Here is a 17736-nt window from a genome sequence, read left to right as displayed (position 1 = left end):
TCAACCACAAAAAAATATTTTGGCGTAACTTCAGATAAGTTTAATGATAACATTTTGTAGACATTTAGTTCACATGTTCAGTATGTTTTTTCATAGTTTACTGCACATAAAAATGTGATAATCAATTAATGAATGTTGCCCATATATGGACACTTTTTTTTTTGTGGAATAAAATGAAAAAAACATAAGTTGCATGAATTGTAAAACTACATTCTTAAAAATGGCATAACAACATTGGAAAAATATACTTTAAAAAAAAAACCAGTATCTGTTGAACTTTGTTATTTGGTTTTAGGATATTCATATGCTGACATAGAGGGAGCCACTACGTTTCTTAGAATTGATAACATCAATGGTGACAACACTGGAACAATGAATGTCCAAAATCAACAAATTTTGAAAGCTGAAGTATTTGAAGGTGAACAAAGGCATTTTATTACAAATATAAACATTGACCTTGCAGAGCAGGCCACATTACATGTCCCTCTAAACATGACCGTTAGTGGCTGTACTGTTAATCTGAAAGGAAGAGTTACTTTTAACAACCTTATTGTAGAAAATGGAGGTACAGTTATTCTAGAGCCTACTTCAATGACTGCGACATATTCTGGAGGTGTTTATGATGTCAGTGCCTCAACACCAGGAGTGTACTCATTAGGTTACATTGGCCTAAAATTTGGATCCACTTTCTCTCCGTCAGTTGGCTTACAATTGATAGCTGTTTCCATGGATATGAAGCGATACATTGTTCTATATTCTGACTTTGTTGACCTAAAAATTGCCACATTAACAATGGAACGTGGTGCTGAACTGAATGTTGTTGGTAAAGCATTAGATAGTGAGGCTCCATCTACAGCTCATGGTACTAATAACAATGGAGGATCATTTGCGAGTGAGGGTGGAGTTGGTAATGGTTTCAATTTATCTACCACTTCTACACCCTATGGATCCCTATATGTTCCACTACTGAAAGGATCAAAAGGTGGCAATGGAGGGCAGGGAGGTGGATATATCTCTATACAGACAGATATATTTACATTGGATGGTATTTTGAGGGCTAATGGTGATTCCTCTACCAGTGGTGGCGGTGGCAGTGGTGGCAGTATATATGTCAAATGTGCCTCCATGTTGAAAGGATTTGGTTTAATGGAGAGTAATGGAGGAGATACAAGTAGTTCCTCAGCAGGAGGAGGAAGTGGTGGTAGAATTGCTGCTTATTCTGAGGAGGATCTATATACTGGTGTAGGAGCATATAGGGCTAAAGGTGGTGATTCATCTGCAACGAATGGTAGAGGTGGTCCTGGTTCTATATACACTAAAATTGGTAGTGGCAAGAATGAATTTGAAACTTTAACTGTAGATAATGAAAATGGTCAAACTATTCACTATTTGACACTGAATGAAAACAATACAGATATTAATTTTGATTTGCTTAATGTGGAAAATTATGCCAAGCTTCAAGTGACAGAAGATGGAAAGAACAGATTGCTTAATGTCAAGAATGTAAATGGGGATGGAACTGGTTTAATCAGAATGAGACAAAATCAAATTGGTACCTTGGAGAGGTTCTCCTTAGATGTACTTATCTCAAAATTAGAGATTAATCTTGAACTTCATAATGGTGGAGAATTCATCTTATCAGAGACCACAACAATCTTAGGAAAGGGCACAACTGCCTTGGATCTTGATGGAATAATGAGAGGAGCTGTAAACTTGATTGTTGGAACAACGAGGCACATGAGAATGGGCTCCAATGCCTGGATCATACCACTTAAAGCCACAGAATTGTCAACCCAAGCAAGAGTATCATTTGGACTCTTACAACTTGACCCTGGCAGCTCTTTGGACTTTGATGAGAATACAGGAGCAGAAATGTTAGTAGGAACACTAAATGCCAAATTCAAGTCTAGAATAACAGCAGATTATTTCAATATCTCCTGTTCAAATATCAATATTGAGTTGGAAGCAAAGCTATCAGCAGCCAGTGAAGATAGGATAGGCTCAGAAAATATTGACATTCTAAGTGGCAAAGCTAATGGAACGTATGGTGGTGCAGGCCATGGTGGAGTTGGTGGTGGATCAAAAACTATTGCTGGGGATTCCTATGGGTCCATTTACCACCCAAAAGATACAGGAAGTCGAGCACATTCAACTGGTGGTAGAGGGGGAGGTAAAATCTATCTTAAAGCAGGTTTATCAGTCATCAATGATGGTGAGATCTCAGTGAATGGCAGCAGTTCAACCCTTGGTGGTGGAAGTGGAGGTAGTATTTGGATAGAGACCTATTACATTGAAGGGTATGGTGTTTTCTCCACTGTTGGAGGAAGTGGAAGTGGATCTTATGGAGCAGGATCAGCTGGAAGGATATCTATTGATTCTAAACTGGTGATAGAATATGAAGGAGAATACTATGCTTTCGGAGGAGCAGGGTCAAATGATGAACTTGCTGCTGGGGGTGGTACTGTTTATTTAGAGGACATTAGAAAAGGTGTGGCTTACAGAAGATTGATGTTAGACAACCTTGACAGATCCATTGAAAAGTACTCCACTATAGATGAACAGACACAGACAGAGTTTTACTTTGATGAAGTTCATATCATGAGGAAGGCATCTTTACAAGTTAGAGACAAAGGAATAAATATATTTATGGACATAAGACAGTTATATGGTGACAGAAGTGGTCTGTTACATCTTCACAATAATCAACGTTTTATTGTGGAGTATGAACAAGGCATAAGACAAGCACTGACCTCTGGTGTCAACTTCATAGTGGACGATGGAGGAGAAATCATTATACCAGCCATTTCTTATATCTACGGCAAAGGTGTTCACATGACGGGTTACACAGAATCTAGATCTGTACAAATATATGGGAGATTCACAGGTGTGGCTAACTTAGCTCTGGGATTTGAAACTCTAATTTACATTGGTCAGAATGGTCATACAGCCATGTTAGGAGATGGAACATATTCTGACAAGGGAAAGACTTATTTGTACAAAGATGATAACGGGCAAACAACATTTGGTTCTGTTGACCTTAGAGCATTTTCCACAATACAATATGCTCCAGATAAACCAATGCTTACTAATATTGGCAAAATAGACTGTAGATACAAGGCAACAATCTCAGCTGAAAGTATCTACCTAAATACCAGTACATTTAACATTGAAGCTGGTTCTAAAGTGACAACGTCAGCCACAGACAGAACTTTGGATACACTAGATAATTCGCAAGGGTCTGGTATCAGTGTAAGTACCTCTGAGGTTGCCACAGGGGGAGGTCATGCCAGCAATGGAGGTGCTCTCTATGACCAAGCAAGTCATACTTCAATCCGTGAAGGAGGTGGTTATTATGGCAGTATGTATACACCTGATTTGAGAGGAAGTAGAGGAGGTAGCAGTGTCAGTTCTAATGGTGGTAAAGGAGGTGGTATCATTGACCTCAATATAGCCAAGCACCTGTTGGTAGATGGAGAGGTTTCTGCTGATGGTTCTGATGGTGCAACATTAGGAGGTGGAGGGAGTGGAGGTAGTATTTATATTAAATCACACAACCTAGAGGGACATGGTGTTATTGGCATTAATGGAGGTAATGGTGCTTCAGGAGGGGCAGGAGGCAGGATTGGTCTGCATCTCGACACAGAGATCTTTTACCATGGACATTACAACAATCTTGGTGGTAGTGGGACACATGGCTACTTATCTGATGGAGGTCCAGGATCTGTTTACATCAAGGATACACGTAATGGGAGGGACTATGAACAGCTTCACCTAGATAACAACAAACGCACATGGGATCATTACTTCATTCTGGACGAGCCTGGTAAAACAAAATATTACTTTGATGAGGTACACCTATTTAATAACGTAACATTACAACTGAAAGAAGGAGTCGTGAATAGGACACTGACAACTACTAAAGTATATGGAGATAAGAGTGCTAGAATTCATCTCAAACAAAATCATATCGCTTACATAGAGGAATTCCAGAATCTTACTAAAGAACCAATCAATTTATGGATTGAAGATGGAGGTGTAGCATTCCTGTCTCCCTTGGTCTATATGTTGGGACAGGGAGAAATTGCCTTTAAATGGTTTGGTGAGATGGTAGGAGTGAGGCACTTGAGGATTGTCCCTGGTAGGAAAATAAGCATAGGACCAATGGCAAGGACAAGCTTTATAGATAATGGAGAATATGCACGAGGAGTAGCTGGGTGGTTTAAGTTTGCCAGTTTAGAAGAAGGTGCTGAGGCAATAATGGAACTGCCACCTCCAATGGAGCTAAAACTTTCTGTGGGATTCTTGGTAGGTAAACTATTTAGATTTACAGTCTGGCAATAATTTCATGATCAAATATGTCAGTGAAAAATAAAAGTTTTGGGTAAATGTTGATAGAAGGACAAACTAAAAAAGAAAGTTTGAGAGAAAATAATGTTAGAAATGGTCAGTTGAGATCATGAAATTTTTTGGAAAAAAAATTAAGCTTTTCATGATTATCATTAAATTATTTCAGTATTTGCAATAAATATATTAGATACACATTTTCATAAATTCAAAATTTGTCATACTGTAAAAACATAGATTTTCATAGCCTTCGAATATTAAGAAACTATTTGTTTATTTTCCAGGATATAAAATACAGTGCTTTGTTTAAAGCTGATGCATTCTTAATAGAGGCTACAGATTTTTACTTGGAACCATTAGCAAGTTTCCAATGTATAGCCACTGCACCGTCAGGAGGCATTGGCCAACCCACAGTCAAGTCTGCAGGAGCAGGGCATGCAACATTGGGTGGAGGTTGTAAGTACATTTTCACAGAAATAAAAAAAGAACATATAAAATAAGGAGATTAGGAATGATTGTTGATAATACTACTGTCCCACAAGTTCAAATGAAGTGGATGTAAGCATTTATAGGCACACATACAGCCTTCAACAGTGAGAAAAACTCATACCCTATAGTTGGCTATAAAAAGCCCTGACGTATTTTAATTCAGGAAATTTATGAAATAGTTGTTTTGTTGAATGTTGTTAATTGTCTGTAGCAGATGTGGATATGATAACTATTTCATTTATTAGTACCCCTTTTCATACTAAGTTTGTCTTTAATTAATCTTCAAAGAACAACTCCTCTAAGACTGGATTTTATTGAATGTAATATGGCACCATTGTTTTAATATTTTGTTAAACAGATGCTTTTTTGGTATGCTTCATATTCTAAAAAAATCGTGATTTTCAAAAACATGTTCCACAGAGTATTAATTGATTTTCTGTCAAAGTAAGATTTTTATATTGGAATGTTGCTTGTCTTTTTTTTAAAGCTCCTGGAAATTCCAACAATGGAGGTGCATCATATGGATCTCTGTATAAACCAAATGACTCAGGAAGTCAAGGAGCAAATGGTACTAGTGGTGTGGTTGGTGGCAGAGGAGGTGGCAAGGCCAAATTAACAGTAGGGGCTATACTGATCACTGATGGTATGATCGAAGCTGATGGAGGAGATGGTTCAAACCTCAGTGGAGGTGGCAGTGGTGGCTCCATCTGGATTATTGCAGGTATTTTATTTTTACATATTTATTTGAACTTAGGCATTATAAAAACATAAATTTATTTCTGAGATTCAGTAGTTAAATATTAAATGTTAAGGAAAACATGGGCAAAAATATAACTTTACTTCTATGAGGAAGTTTGGAGATATAATACAAAAAAATGACAATATAAATAAAAAGATGTGGTATGAGTGTCAATGAGACAACTCTTCGTCCAAGTCACAATGTAAAAAAAAAAGTCAACAAGGTCAAAAGTATGGCTTTCAATACAGAGCCTTGGTTTCTTGCTGTAAGAAAGACAAAAATTGTGAGTTATCTCCCCATAGCCTATAATGTTAAGCTTATAAAAATGGAATCAATTAAAAATATTCTGTATTTGTGAAAACAGTTACAATAATAAAATAAGATAGCAAATCTTTTTTTTATTTAATGCCAAAAAATATGAAAATTATAGATTACAGAGTCTGTTTTAAGGCTACAGGTTATTGAAAATTGCCACACTTTTTGAGGTTTATACAGCAATAGCATTTCTATATGAATAAAAAAAAACTAATGACAAACTTGAAATAGTATATAAGAGGATAGCCCTTATAAAATTATTTTAGAGAATTAAACAGAAAAATGGGGAACAAACTTGTTTTCTTGCTATAATATGGAAAAGAAATATGAGTTGTCTCCCCTATAATGCTAATTAAGGTTAAAATAATGGAATCAATTTAAGATATTTTGTATTTGTAAAAACTGTTGCAATAATAAAATAAGATAACTTGATTTTCTTTATTTGAATGAAAATTCTTAAAATGCCTTCCTGTCTCAAACTTGACCTTATAAATAACCTTAGACAGATTTCAAGACGGCACAAAACACATATAATACCTAAGCATATATAGTTTGGTTGTGCCAAATATTTTTTTACTTGTTTTAATTAGATATGTGAATAGATGAGGGTCTCTGATGCTAAAGGGTCAGAAAATTGTACAATCATATTGTGCATAAAGATTTGAGTTTTCAACATTCACATGTTAACCTGTATGCATGTATAATGCTGTACCTTTTTTTTCACACAGGATCATTTAGAGGTCATGGTAAACTGTCAGCCATTGGAGGAAAAGGTCATACTACTGCTGGTGGAGGAGCTGGAGGGAGAATTGGTATACATGCACGAGACAACAATGAGTATGGAGGGAAGCTCTTGGCCTATGGAGAAACAGGGACCACAACAGGTGACAGAGGAGGTCCAGGGACTGTGTTTGTTGAGGATAAGACTGGAATATTTACATACCAAAGTCGACTGTATCTGGATGGTAAAAACTTAGATCCACCTAAACCTGTTATTGTCAACGAGAGGAATCCTAGGAACGTAACTAATGGTGATGAGATAGATAATGATGCTGACCTTAACTTTGATCATCTAATGCTGAATAACATGGTATGTATACTAGTTAAAATATAACCCTTAAGGTGGTACCTAACACTACAGGGAGATAACTCTGTAAAGTCAGCTAAACGTTTTAATTACGTTGTGATGTAAAGGGAATATAAAGCTTCTCAATGATAAAAATTGGTGTTCGTCAAACTGCTATATAACCAGTGTAATTTTTCTGACAAAACGGTTGGTTCAAAATTTTTGAAATTTTTAAATTTTTGTTAAAGAGTCAAAGTAAGTACTTTGACAAAACTTTATAAAAATTAAACGAGCCAAATTAATTTTAGTGCAAGTGTTGGGTACCACCTTAAGGGTTGATGATTAAGTCAGGGCAGATATTAATTCGACAACATTTAAAAAGTTGTTTTTTCAACATCACAAATTAGAAAAATATTCACTAGGTCATGAAATTACTTTTATGATTTGAAAAAAGTTGCAAAAATTGGTACAATGATTTCTGATGAGAAAAAATTATTAACTTGGCAAAGGTCAAAACAAAAAACCTTTTCTTACTGGCATGAAAATATCTGAAAAAGAATTTAAGCATACTATTCTGGAAATATATAAGTAATTTTTGTAATTATACCCCCGCTTTAAAAAAGGGGGGGTATACTGTTTTACCTCTGTCTGTCCTTCCGTCAGTCTGTCAGTCCGTCAGTCAGTCCGTCCGTCCCATGAATATTTCTCGTCGCATTTTTCTCAGGAACTATGTTTTTACACATTGTATGATTTTACACATGATAGCCAAGTTGAAAAGTTTTGTCACATTTTTCTCAGGAACTACAATACAAGGATTTCTGAAATTTGTTTTCAGGATTTATATAAGTCAGCTATACCGTGTGATGCGTTTTCAGATTCATCACTCGACAACTTCCTGTTTACCGAACACTTGCATATTTTTACACTATTAATATTATCCACTTGCGGCGGGGGTATCATCAGTGAGCAGTAGCTCGCAGTTTCACTTGTTATATTTAAGTTACTCAAATTAAGAAATGAGATCTTTCTTAATAGTGTTTTCATAAAAAAAAATCAGTAACAATATTTTATATAGGTTAATGTAGGTGAGACTGCATGGTCCTATCTTTGTTTGAATTGATATCAAGGACCTTTAATCAGTGACTCAAATATGATGTGTGTGTTTGCCAATATACATATAAGTTCTTTATGGAAAAGAAGAAAAATTATTTATGTCGATGAAATCATTATTGCAGAAATGTTTTTTAATTTAAACCTTGAAATTTATTACATGTTTAATCAAATTAAATGAGTATAATCTATATTCTTTTTTTAAGGCCATGTTGGAAATTGCTGCTGGAGGAGACAGCATTGATTCAATCAACTTAGGACTTATCCTTGGGGACAAGTCAGGCTATCTACACATACAAGACAAACAGAAATTCTATATTGAATTTGATAAATTCAGTGTTTTAAGATCTTCCCCACCAAGTAATTTCATTGTCAGATATGGTGGAGAAATGTGGGCTTCAGCTGACTTCAGACTGATAGGTAGTGAAGTACCAGCTCTGGACCTAGATGGACATTTGGCTGGTGTAATGAATTTGACCTTAGATGAAGGAAGAGCTGTACATATAGCACAGACAGCTACAAATAGTAGATGGATGGGTGGACAATATGTTACTTTGGATGGAGGTATATTTTGATATAATTTAAGATATGTTAAAAATGTTATTTTCTGTTAAAAAAACACAGATTTTGAGCTCTATACCTCTTTTTGTGCTATGATGTCTACAAAATTGATATATGATAATTTTGAGAAATAACTGGGTTTTTTTCTAGGAAAATCCATATAAAGGTATACTATTCTACACAAAAATCATTCTCTGTTTCAAAAATTATTGGTTGCCTATAATTTATAAAAAATATTCCACCATAGTAATTAGTGCTTGGATTTTAACAAAACTTTTTTTTTATCGAGAACATATCCTAAATTAACTGCAGGTGTCTAAATTTTAAGAATTGTAAAAAATTGACAACCCATGAACAAGAAATGTGTTTTATGCATCAGTGTCTATGCCTCACAAAAAAATTGCATATGGGACCCTTGCTGACATGTAAGTTTTCTATTATGTTGTCATCTGTGCAAGGGCTTTATAGCCAGTCAAGGTTGTTTAAAGTTCCCATAAGTAACTTTTCTAATACCTAATAGAAATGATTAAATCTTGTATATTATTGTTAGATCATTCGTTAATAAAGTTGGAGAAGTAATTTCCAATTCATATTTCAGGTACAATTGGATTTGGACATTTGTCTATGCAGGCTATGACAGAAATCATACATGATACTGTTCTGAAATTAGAGGTGTCTGACCTCATGATGAGATATGACTCTCACATTACTGCTGATAATATCACAATTATAGCTGGTACTATACATATGGAAGGGGAGGCTAAACTCAACACATCAGGGAGGAGTGTGGTTTGGGAGTCACCAGGAGATGGGATAGTGGATAATGGTGGATTTGGAGTTGGTGGAAGTCATGGTGGATATGGTGGTGGAAATGTCCAATCAAATTATACTACAGGTAATAACAGAGTTTTGACCGTTCAGTTATGTTGCATCTGTTATCTTTGAGTAAAACATATTTAGATTATTATGAGGATAAGTAATCAGTGGCCCTTTTAACAATATTATAAGCATACCTGTCAACTGACCCGTATTCTGCAGGTGTGACCCGAGATTTTCACAATTCTAAGGGATCACCCGGAACACCCGCCAGGTCATTGAAATAACCCGGGAATTCCGAAAATGACCCGATTTCACCCGTATTTCTTAGCCTTGAGATTGATTTCATAAGTAATATTCCTTTGAAATACCGGCAAATTCGTAATTCTTCCATGAACAGGAAGTTCATCTAGCTATGTAAACTGTCAAATTAAGCGATCCATTAAGTGCATGGCTTCACTTGACAGCTTTGGTGTCAAACACACTGTCAATTAACACCAATTACCTTAAAGTAGCTTTAGGTCGTAAATAAATTGCACCATTGGTTTACAAACTGAACTAAAGTTACTTCCCCTTATTTGTCACCATTCAAAATTATTCCTTATATTTACGTTTTATGGATGAAAAAGATTAAATCATAAAAATATAAAATTCAAATACATATTGAAAAATAACTTTTCATTATTTTTATACCTTTATACAATTTTAAAAAAAAAGTTTATTATTACATTTATACTTCCTTTAACTGTACTACTATATTTTATGATAGTCTAATTTCCTTGTTAAATGAATAATATTATGGTTAAAGGCTACATAGTCAATAGACTCAAACATTTTTAAGAATTACATTAAATTCTAGTGTTTGATGATGATTGTAGTATTTTTTCTCAAAATGTAATGCACATATGACTGAGTTACACAAATTTATAAAAATCTTTAAAAGTGCAATGAAATAATATTTAAAATGACTTAACAAAGTGAACATGCATTGATGTTTTGGTATCTTTGATATATATTATAAGAAAATGTACCATAAATACTGAAATTCAGCTCGAAAAAGTTCATATGCGTTATGACCTGAGATTTGATTCTTCAATGCAGGTCATGACCTGCATTTTCATCGTCACAGGTTGACAGGTATGTTATAAGTAAAGATTGAATAAAATTGAGAATGGAAATGGGGAATGTGTCAAAAAGACAACAACCCGACCATAAAGCAGACAACAGCCGATTTTTTTGTGAAAATAGGAGCATACTTTTATAAGATTAGAATTCTGAAAGCATTTAAGCAGGTGATTTGAATCTTTTTACTTTAGTTTTCAAATAGTATTAATTGTAATAGTTAAGTAAACATAAAATTGAGAAAAGAATTGTGTGTACATTTCAAACAAATTTCATCTGAAAGTTTTGAATATTATTATGCATAATTATACTCATTTTATGAGCTGTTATTTGTATTTTAAGCTCAATGTTATGGATCTTACAAGAAGCCACTTCACCCAGGTAGTAAAGGAGGCGGAGCAAATAGAGGACAAGGAGGTGGAGTTATTGACGTGGATGTGGCCAGATACCTACATTTGGATGGAATATTAATGAGTCTAGGTGACAATGCCACAGATACCAACAGTGGAGGTGGCAGTGGTGGCAGTATCCATGTTGTTGCCGTCAACTTCTCAGGACATGGTCTGGCTACCACAGAAGGTGGAGTGGGACACAACAATGGACATGGAGGTGGTGGAGGAAGGATTGCCGCCCATGTCACATGGTACAGGGAATACACTGGTGATTATATAACCTATGGTGGATATAGTGGCTCTTCTAGGACTGATGATGATAAGAATGGTGCTGCTGGAACTATCTACTTCACTGATTCTAACACTGAAGGACTGACTGCTAAAGAATATGTTAACACAACTGAAGGTTTGGTGTTCAAGGATGGATTTGTAAAACTGTACATCGATAATGACAACAGAAATCACATCTCACCCACTATTATAACAACAGATGATGGGAATTATGAATTTGAATTTGACGAACTGGAAGCCAATAATCATGTCGTGTTACAAATGTATGGATCCATATCAGAACTGATAGTCCACAAATTTGATGGTGACAGAACAGGACTGATGCATATCTTAGAAGGACAAGTTATTCATGTAGAATACAAAGAATCCACAACAGGCTATACTGTAGCACCAGTAAGCTACAAAGTAGAAAAAGGAACAGAAATTGTCTTGCCGTCCACAGTTATAATGTTAGGAACTAGAAGTGAACTTAAGGGTCTGATGACCAATGTGCAGAACCTAACAATAGCTGAAGGAGCTGATGTTGAATTTTACTCCACCTCACAGACAGCTCTAAGAGAAAATGGAAGCTATACACATATGACCAAGCCAGGGAATATCAGTCTTACCATATTTACAATTCAGAGAGGGTCAGTGGCTAGATTTACTGAAACAGAAGCTGACCTTGTGTTACAGCTTATCAAATTCCATATTATGTACGAGGGACTTGTATACATGACAGATGGGACTATTTACTCTGATGAAGGAGTAGTTGAAAGTTTTGGATTCTTGAACCTAGACTACATGGGATATGGTCCTCAGTCTGGACCTGGGAATGGAAGTACTGATGGGAATGTAGGTTATGGTGGAGCTCATGGTGGCCATGGTGGTGCCACAAAACCAAACACAGGTGGAATTCCTTATGACTCTGTTTATATTCCTAAAGACGAAGGCAGTGGTGGAGGAAATGGTGAAGGAATAGGAGGAAGAGGAGGGGGTTATCTTGTTTGGAAGGTTGGTACACACCTGTGGATTGATGGAGAAGTAACCATGCAAGGAGAAAATGGTCAGGGAGTTAATGCAGGAGGTGGCAGTGGTGGAGGTATTTTCATTGAGACCCTTAATTTCACAGGTTATGGTCATGTGGACTGTAGTGGAGGTAATGGATCCATCTCAGGAGGAGGCGGAGGAGGAAGTGGTGGTAGAATAGGTCTCTTAATCCACTTTGAAAGAAGATTTGCAGGATTACTGAATGCTTATGGAGGTTATGGTTTAAATGGAATGCTTTCAGGAGCTGCTGGTACTGTTTTCCTTGAGGAAACAAATAGGGGGCCAGATTATGAGGATATCAAATATGACAAAGTTCTAAATGAAACAATTAGAGTTGGAAATCACCGTAGAATTTTGATTGACAATAATGATATTGATTCCCACTTGTATGTGAATCATGGTGAGCCATGGTTATACTCAAGTGTAAATGAAGGGGAAACCACCAGCTATGCTTTTGATGAAATGGATGTGAGAGGACATGCTAATTTGATTTTTGATTATCCACCCTCTGGGGCGGATGTTGAAGTTATAGTACATGAAATGCAAGGGGATTTAACTGGACTAATTCATATTAGACAGAGACAAACTTTGTTTGTAGAAGTTGTTGAATCTGTATCTAATGAAACATATGCTCCTGTAAGCTTTAAAATTGATGCCAAATCTGAAGTTTTGTTCCCAGAAATTGTTAATCTCGTTGGCAGAAGGAATTGGTTTGCAGGTCTGATCACAGGTATTGAAGAATTACTAATTAGAGGTGGAGCTGATGTTATTTTCTTTTCCACTGGTCACACAGCTTTGTTAACTAATGGCACAAGAATTCGCATCACACCACAAGGAAACTTTGAATGGGCCATTCTCAAAGTAATGAGGAACTCGAGAGCAAACTTCCAACAGATTTCTAATCCTATGTCTATTACAGTGGCAGAATTTTATGTCAAATATGAAGGTCTATTACTTATGAATTTAGCACTGATTAGATCAAGCTATGGGAGTGTTGAAGCTGAAGGAGAGTTTAACCTTAATGCTGTGGGAAATCCTGCAGAGACTGGTTATGGAAAAGGTTGGACAAAAGGTTCAGTTGGTTGGGGAGCTGGCCATGGAGGCTGGGGAGGTGGACCAGAGCCAAATTTTGGTGGTATACCATACAATTCTCTCTTCAAACCAGGTAATGGGACTGCCTATCCAACCATGGAGTACGCTGGTAGTGGTGGTGGCAATGGAGGAGGGACTGGTGGGGCGGGCGGTGGATTTCTAGTCTGGAAAGTTGGTGCTCTGCTGGAAATGGATGGAATTCTGACCTTAAATGGTGGAGATGGATTGTCTAGCAATTCAGGAGGTGGAAGTGGAGGCAGTTTGTTGATAGAGGCTCTAAATATGACAGGACATGGTGAAATCTTAGTTGCTGGTGGTAATGGTACTGGTAGTGGTGGTGGTGGTGGAGCAGGAGGAAGGATCGGTGTACTCTGTGAATGGAGGTACTCCTATGGTGGAGAATATCACAACTATGGTGGTGATGGTGGAGGTTCATACTCCTCCTCAAGAGCTGGAGCTGCAGGAACAACATTTGTACAAGAAAATTCAAGACCTATAGAATATCGAGCTAAGAAGTATGACCCTGTGCATAACATGACATATTTTGATGTAGACCACAAATATGTGCACACAGATAACCTTTTGAAGTATAGTCCAGCAGCTACTCTTATAATGGAAAACTATAGATACAGTTATGTGTTTAATGAGACAGAACTAACAGGGAGTTCTAGACTGATGATATACCATCCAAACAATGCTACAAGAGTTGATGTTGACATTCATCTCTTTATTGGAGACAAGACAGGTGTTTTAATTATAAAAAATGATCAGCATGTTGTTGTTGAAATCACTGAAGCCATATTTAATCGAACAGAAGCCCCTTGTGGATTTGATCTTCACGCTGGTGGAGAGATTTACCTTCCTGCAGAGACTCATTTACATGGAGCTGATAGTACCTTTGCTGGACTTATAACTGGAGTAGCTGACTTATATGTAGAGGATGCTACTGACATTGAATTCCACTCTACAGCATATACAGCCTTGGTTGAAAATGGTACATACTACAATGTTAAAGAACCAGGGAACTTTGCTTGGGATACATTGACTGTAAAGAAAGGTGGAACTGTAGGTTTCCTGAAAATAACAGATGTGATGCATATTTGGAATAGTGAAACAAAAGTTAAATATTTTGGAAATCTGTACATGAATGATGCCATCATTGACTCTTCTTATGCCTGGATTGAAAGTGAAGGAATATTCCATCTTAATGGACATGGTCACGGACCTGAGGAAGGTTATGGTGCTGGTCAAACAATCAGTAATCAAGGTTATGGAGCTAGCCATGGTGGCTATGGTGGTGGTGCTGACCCAACCTTGCCAACACATCCATATGGTTCTGTTTATGATCCTATGCTATTTGGTAGTGGAGGAGGGAATGGCAATGGTATTGGTGGGAATGGTGGTGGTGTTCTTTTGTGGAACATTAGCCAGAGGATGGAACTCAATGGTTTGTTAGCCATTCAGGGTGATAATGGTGCCTCTGGTAACAGTGGTGGTGGCAGCGGTGGCAGTGTCAACATGTTTACTACAAACTTCACAGGACATGGTGAGATTAACGTCAGGGGAGGTAACGGTGCCGGGACAACTGGAGGAGGAGGTGCCGGAGGAAGGATTGGTGTCCATTGTAGATACAGATACAGCTATGGAGGAAAATTCACTAACCGTGGTGGCGATGGTGGAAGTAGCAATATTCTGACTCATGGGGGTGCAGCTGGAACAACTTATGTGGAAAATAATTTCCGACCATTGGCATACAGAATCTTAAAGTATATGAAAAGTACAAATAACACATACTTTCAAGTTGATCATCTTTACTTGCATATTGACAATGTTGGTAATCTAGTCTCTGTACCAACAATGATTATGGTCAATCAGACAACAAACTATGAATTTAATGAAGTTGAAATAGCAGGATATGCCCGTGTTATTATTTATCATCCAAATAAAGATGTTGAAATGATCATCCATAGATTCATTGGTGATAGGACAGGTCAACTACACTTAAGAAGTCATCAGAAAGCTATAGTGGAATATATTGAATCTGTCCGTAATATAACAGAAGCACCGGTCAGTTATATCATTGATTATGAAAGTGAGATCGTCTTTCCTACGGAAGTTCACATGCAGGGAATAAACACAACCATAGAAGGTATGATGACTGGAGTACATCATTTCTACATTGAAGATGATGGTTTTGTATCTGTAGCTGCTACATCTCAAACAGCACTCTTGGATAATGGCACATATATATTTGTCTCAGAAGAGGGCAATTTCTCCTTACCAACTATTAATATAAAACAATTAAGTACCCTAGAATTCAGGAAAATATTGCATGATTTCACAATAACAGCATCTTTCATGGAAATCAAATATCAAGGGACAGTTTTGTTGAACCACGGTTACATGGACCTTGGAGAGTTTGACATGGAACCTGAAGGTGACCTTAATCTTGATGGTAGAGGTCATAGTGCAATGAAAGGTGAAGGTGTTGGTACAGGGTATTCTGGTGGCAGCTATGGAGGTGTTGGTGGTGGTTCAGATGATTCTTATCCACATGGATCAGTGTTTTCACCCATGGATTTTGGTAGTGGTGGAGCTGGTAGTTCATATGCTGGATCTGGAGGAGGATTCCTCAAGATGAAGGTTGGAAGAAACATTCACATTGATGGCATCATCACCTCTGCTGGAACATCAGCTACAAGTGGTAATGCAGGTGGTGGCACTGGTGGCAGTATCTTTATTCAGGCTTACAATATCTCTGGTCATGGCATTATTTCAGTAAATGGTGGAGCTGGCCGATCTTCTGGTGGAGGGGGAAGTGGTGGCAGAATAGCACTACATGTTGGTTCTTTTAATTTGTATGGAGGGCAGTATCTTTCACAAGGAGGATCAGGGTCTGGTATTGGTGGACCTGGAACAATCTACAAGTATGAATCACAACGAGGACCACAATACAGAGAGCTAAAATACAATCCACGACTGAACAGAACTTTAATTGAACCCGAACATTCTAAACTCACTGTTGATAATGGTAATCTGAATACAATCAACCCAGCCATGGTGATGGAAAACAACAGTGTGTACTATGAGTTAGATGAAGTCCAAGTAGAGGGATACTCATACGTCCACTTCTATCATCCACATGGCATACATAATGTTACAGTTATCATCCATGAACTTACAGGAAATAAGAAGGGAATGGTACGTGTACAGAACAGACAGCAAGTTATTGTACATTTTGTTGAATCTACTCACACTTATCTTGACACACCATGTGGATTGCATGTGGATGTGGGTGGAGAAGTGGTACTACCAACAGATTTTGTTCTAACAGCTGAAAAATTCATCCTGAGTGGAAGACTTGTTGGCATAGAAAACTTATACATTGAAAGAAATGCAGAACTCATTCTATCTCAACATGCACATACTGGTGAACTGAGGTCCATGGTCATGTGGTACACAGACACATCAGTACATCCTTATAATCCGGGTATGCTTACAATAGGAACAATCACTGTTAACAACCTTGGACAAATAACCATCACTTTGGATCCACTGTTCCCAACCATTACTAGTGGTAAATGCACTGTGAAGAATGGTGGTACAATAGAAACAGACAGTATGAAGGTAACCTTGAACTCTACCAGAATTACAGTAGAACATGGAGGTACAATCACTGGTGATGGACATGGTTACAGTAAAGGTGCTGGTCCAGGAAGAGGAACAGATTCAACAGACTATGCGTCTGGGGCAGGATATGGAAGTTCAGGTAAAATTGTATTTTTTTATTTCAAAATAATTGTAAATGTATTTCTTATAAAATTCAGTAGAAATTTTTTTCCAATCTATTTATGCTCAAATAAGATTCTTTGGATGTATACTGAGTGCCAATGAAAACGCAACACTTGGTTTTTCAAAAATAAAATGTATACTAGAAATGATAATCTTTCAAAATAAATTGTTCTTGAAAATTAACAATTTTAACAATAGATCGATATCAAACAAAAACTGTTTCCTTGTCATCTTTCGTGCGCAATAGGTAAACGAAACATCCAATGTCGAATCATCAACTCACAGTCCTAACACAAAATGTTACAGCCCCCGTGGTGCAGTGCAATCTCCACAGCGCTGTGGAGTTGATCATCCCGGACGTTTAATGTGATCCTGAGGAATTTTATTCCACTTGTCCCGCAAAGCAAACTCAAGCTGACTTTATGATATTGGTGGTGGTTTTCATCGACTAAACCATGTTAAATCTGATGCAAAATTTGCTCGATTGGACCAAAATCCGGCGAAAAGCAAGACTTTTGGCCAAGGCGCGTGCCAAATGGATATGTAACCACCACTGATGTTTTTTGGTACATAATGAA

The 17736-nt window shown here is 37.0% G+C and overlaps 2 protein-coding genes across 2 annotated transcripts in view; both read left to right on the top strand.

Moving 5' to 3' along the window:
- Nucleotides 1-8073, top strand: part of LOC143062983 (uncharacterized) — a 48408-nt gene extending 40335 nt beyond the window's left edge. Inside the window, exons 35-39 of the mRNA XM_076234902.1 lie at nt 296-4305; nt 4629-4800; nt 5321-5554; nt 6616-6977; nt 8029-8073. Of these exons, the coding sequence (XP_076091017.1) occupies nt 296-4305; nt 4629-4800; nt 5321-5554; nt 6616-6977; nt 8029-8073 (4823 nt within the window). The remainder of the gene's footprint in view (nt 1-295; nt 4306-4628; nt 4801-5320; nt 5555-6615; nt 6978-8028) is intronic.
- A 243-nt stretch (nt 8074-8316) lies between these two features.
- LOC143045966 (uncharacterized) overlaps nt 8317-17736 on the top strand; it is a 52382-nt gene continuing 42962 nt past the window's right edge. Inside the window, exons 1-3 of the mRNA XM_076218853.1 lie at nt 8317-8627; nt 9223-9519; nt 10905-17135. Coding sequence (XP_076074968.1) covers nt 8453-8627; nt 9223-9519; nt 10905-17135 — 6703 coding nt within the window. The 5' untranslated portion in view covers nt 8317-8452. The remainder of the gene's footprint in view (nt 8628-9222; nt 9520-10904; nt 17136-17736) is intronic.

The sequence above is a fragment of the Mytilus galloprovincialis genome, chromosome 1, assembly GCF_965363235.1.
Source record: "Mytilus galloprovincialis chromosome 1, xbMytGall1.hap1.1, whole genome shotgun sequence".
Taxonomy (NCBI): domain Eukaryota; kingdom Metazoa; phylum Mollusca; class Bivalvia; order Mytilida; family Mytilidae; genus Mytilus; species Mytilus galloprovincialis.
The sequence above is the reverse complement of the archived record's forward strand: the minus strand, read 5'-3'. Positions and strand labels throughout refer to the sequence as shown.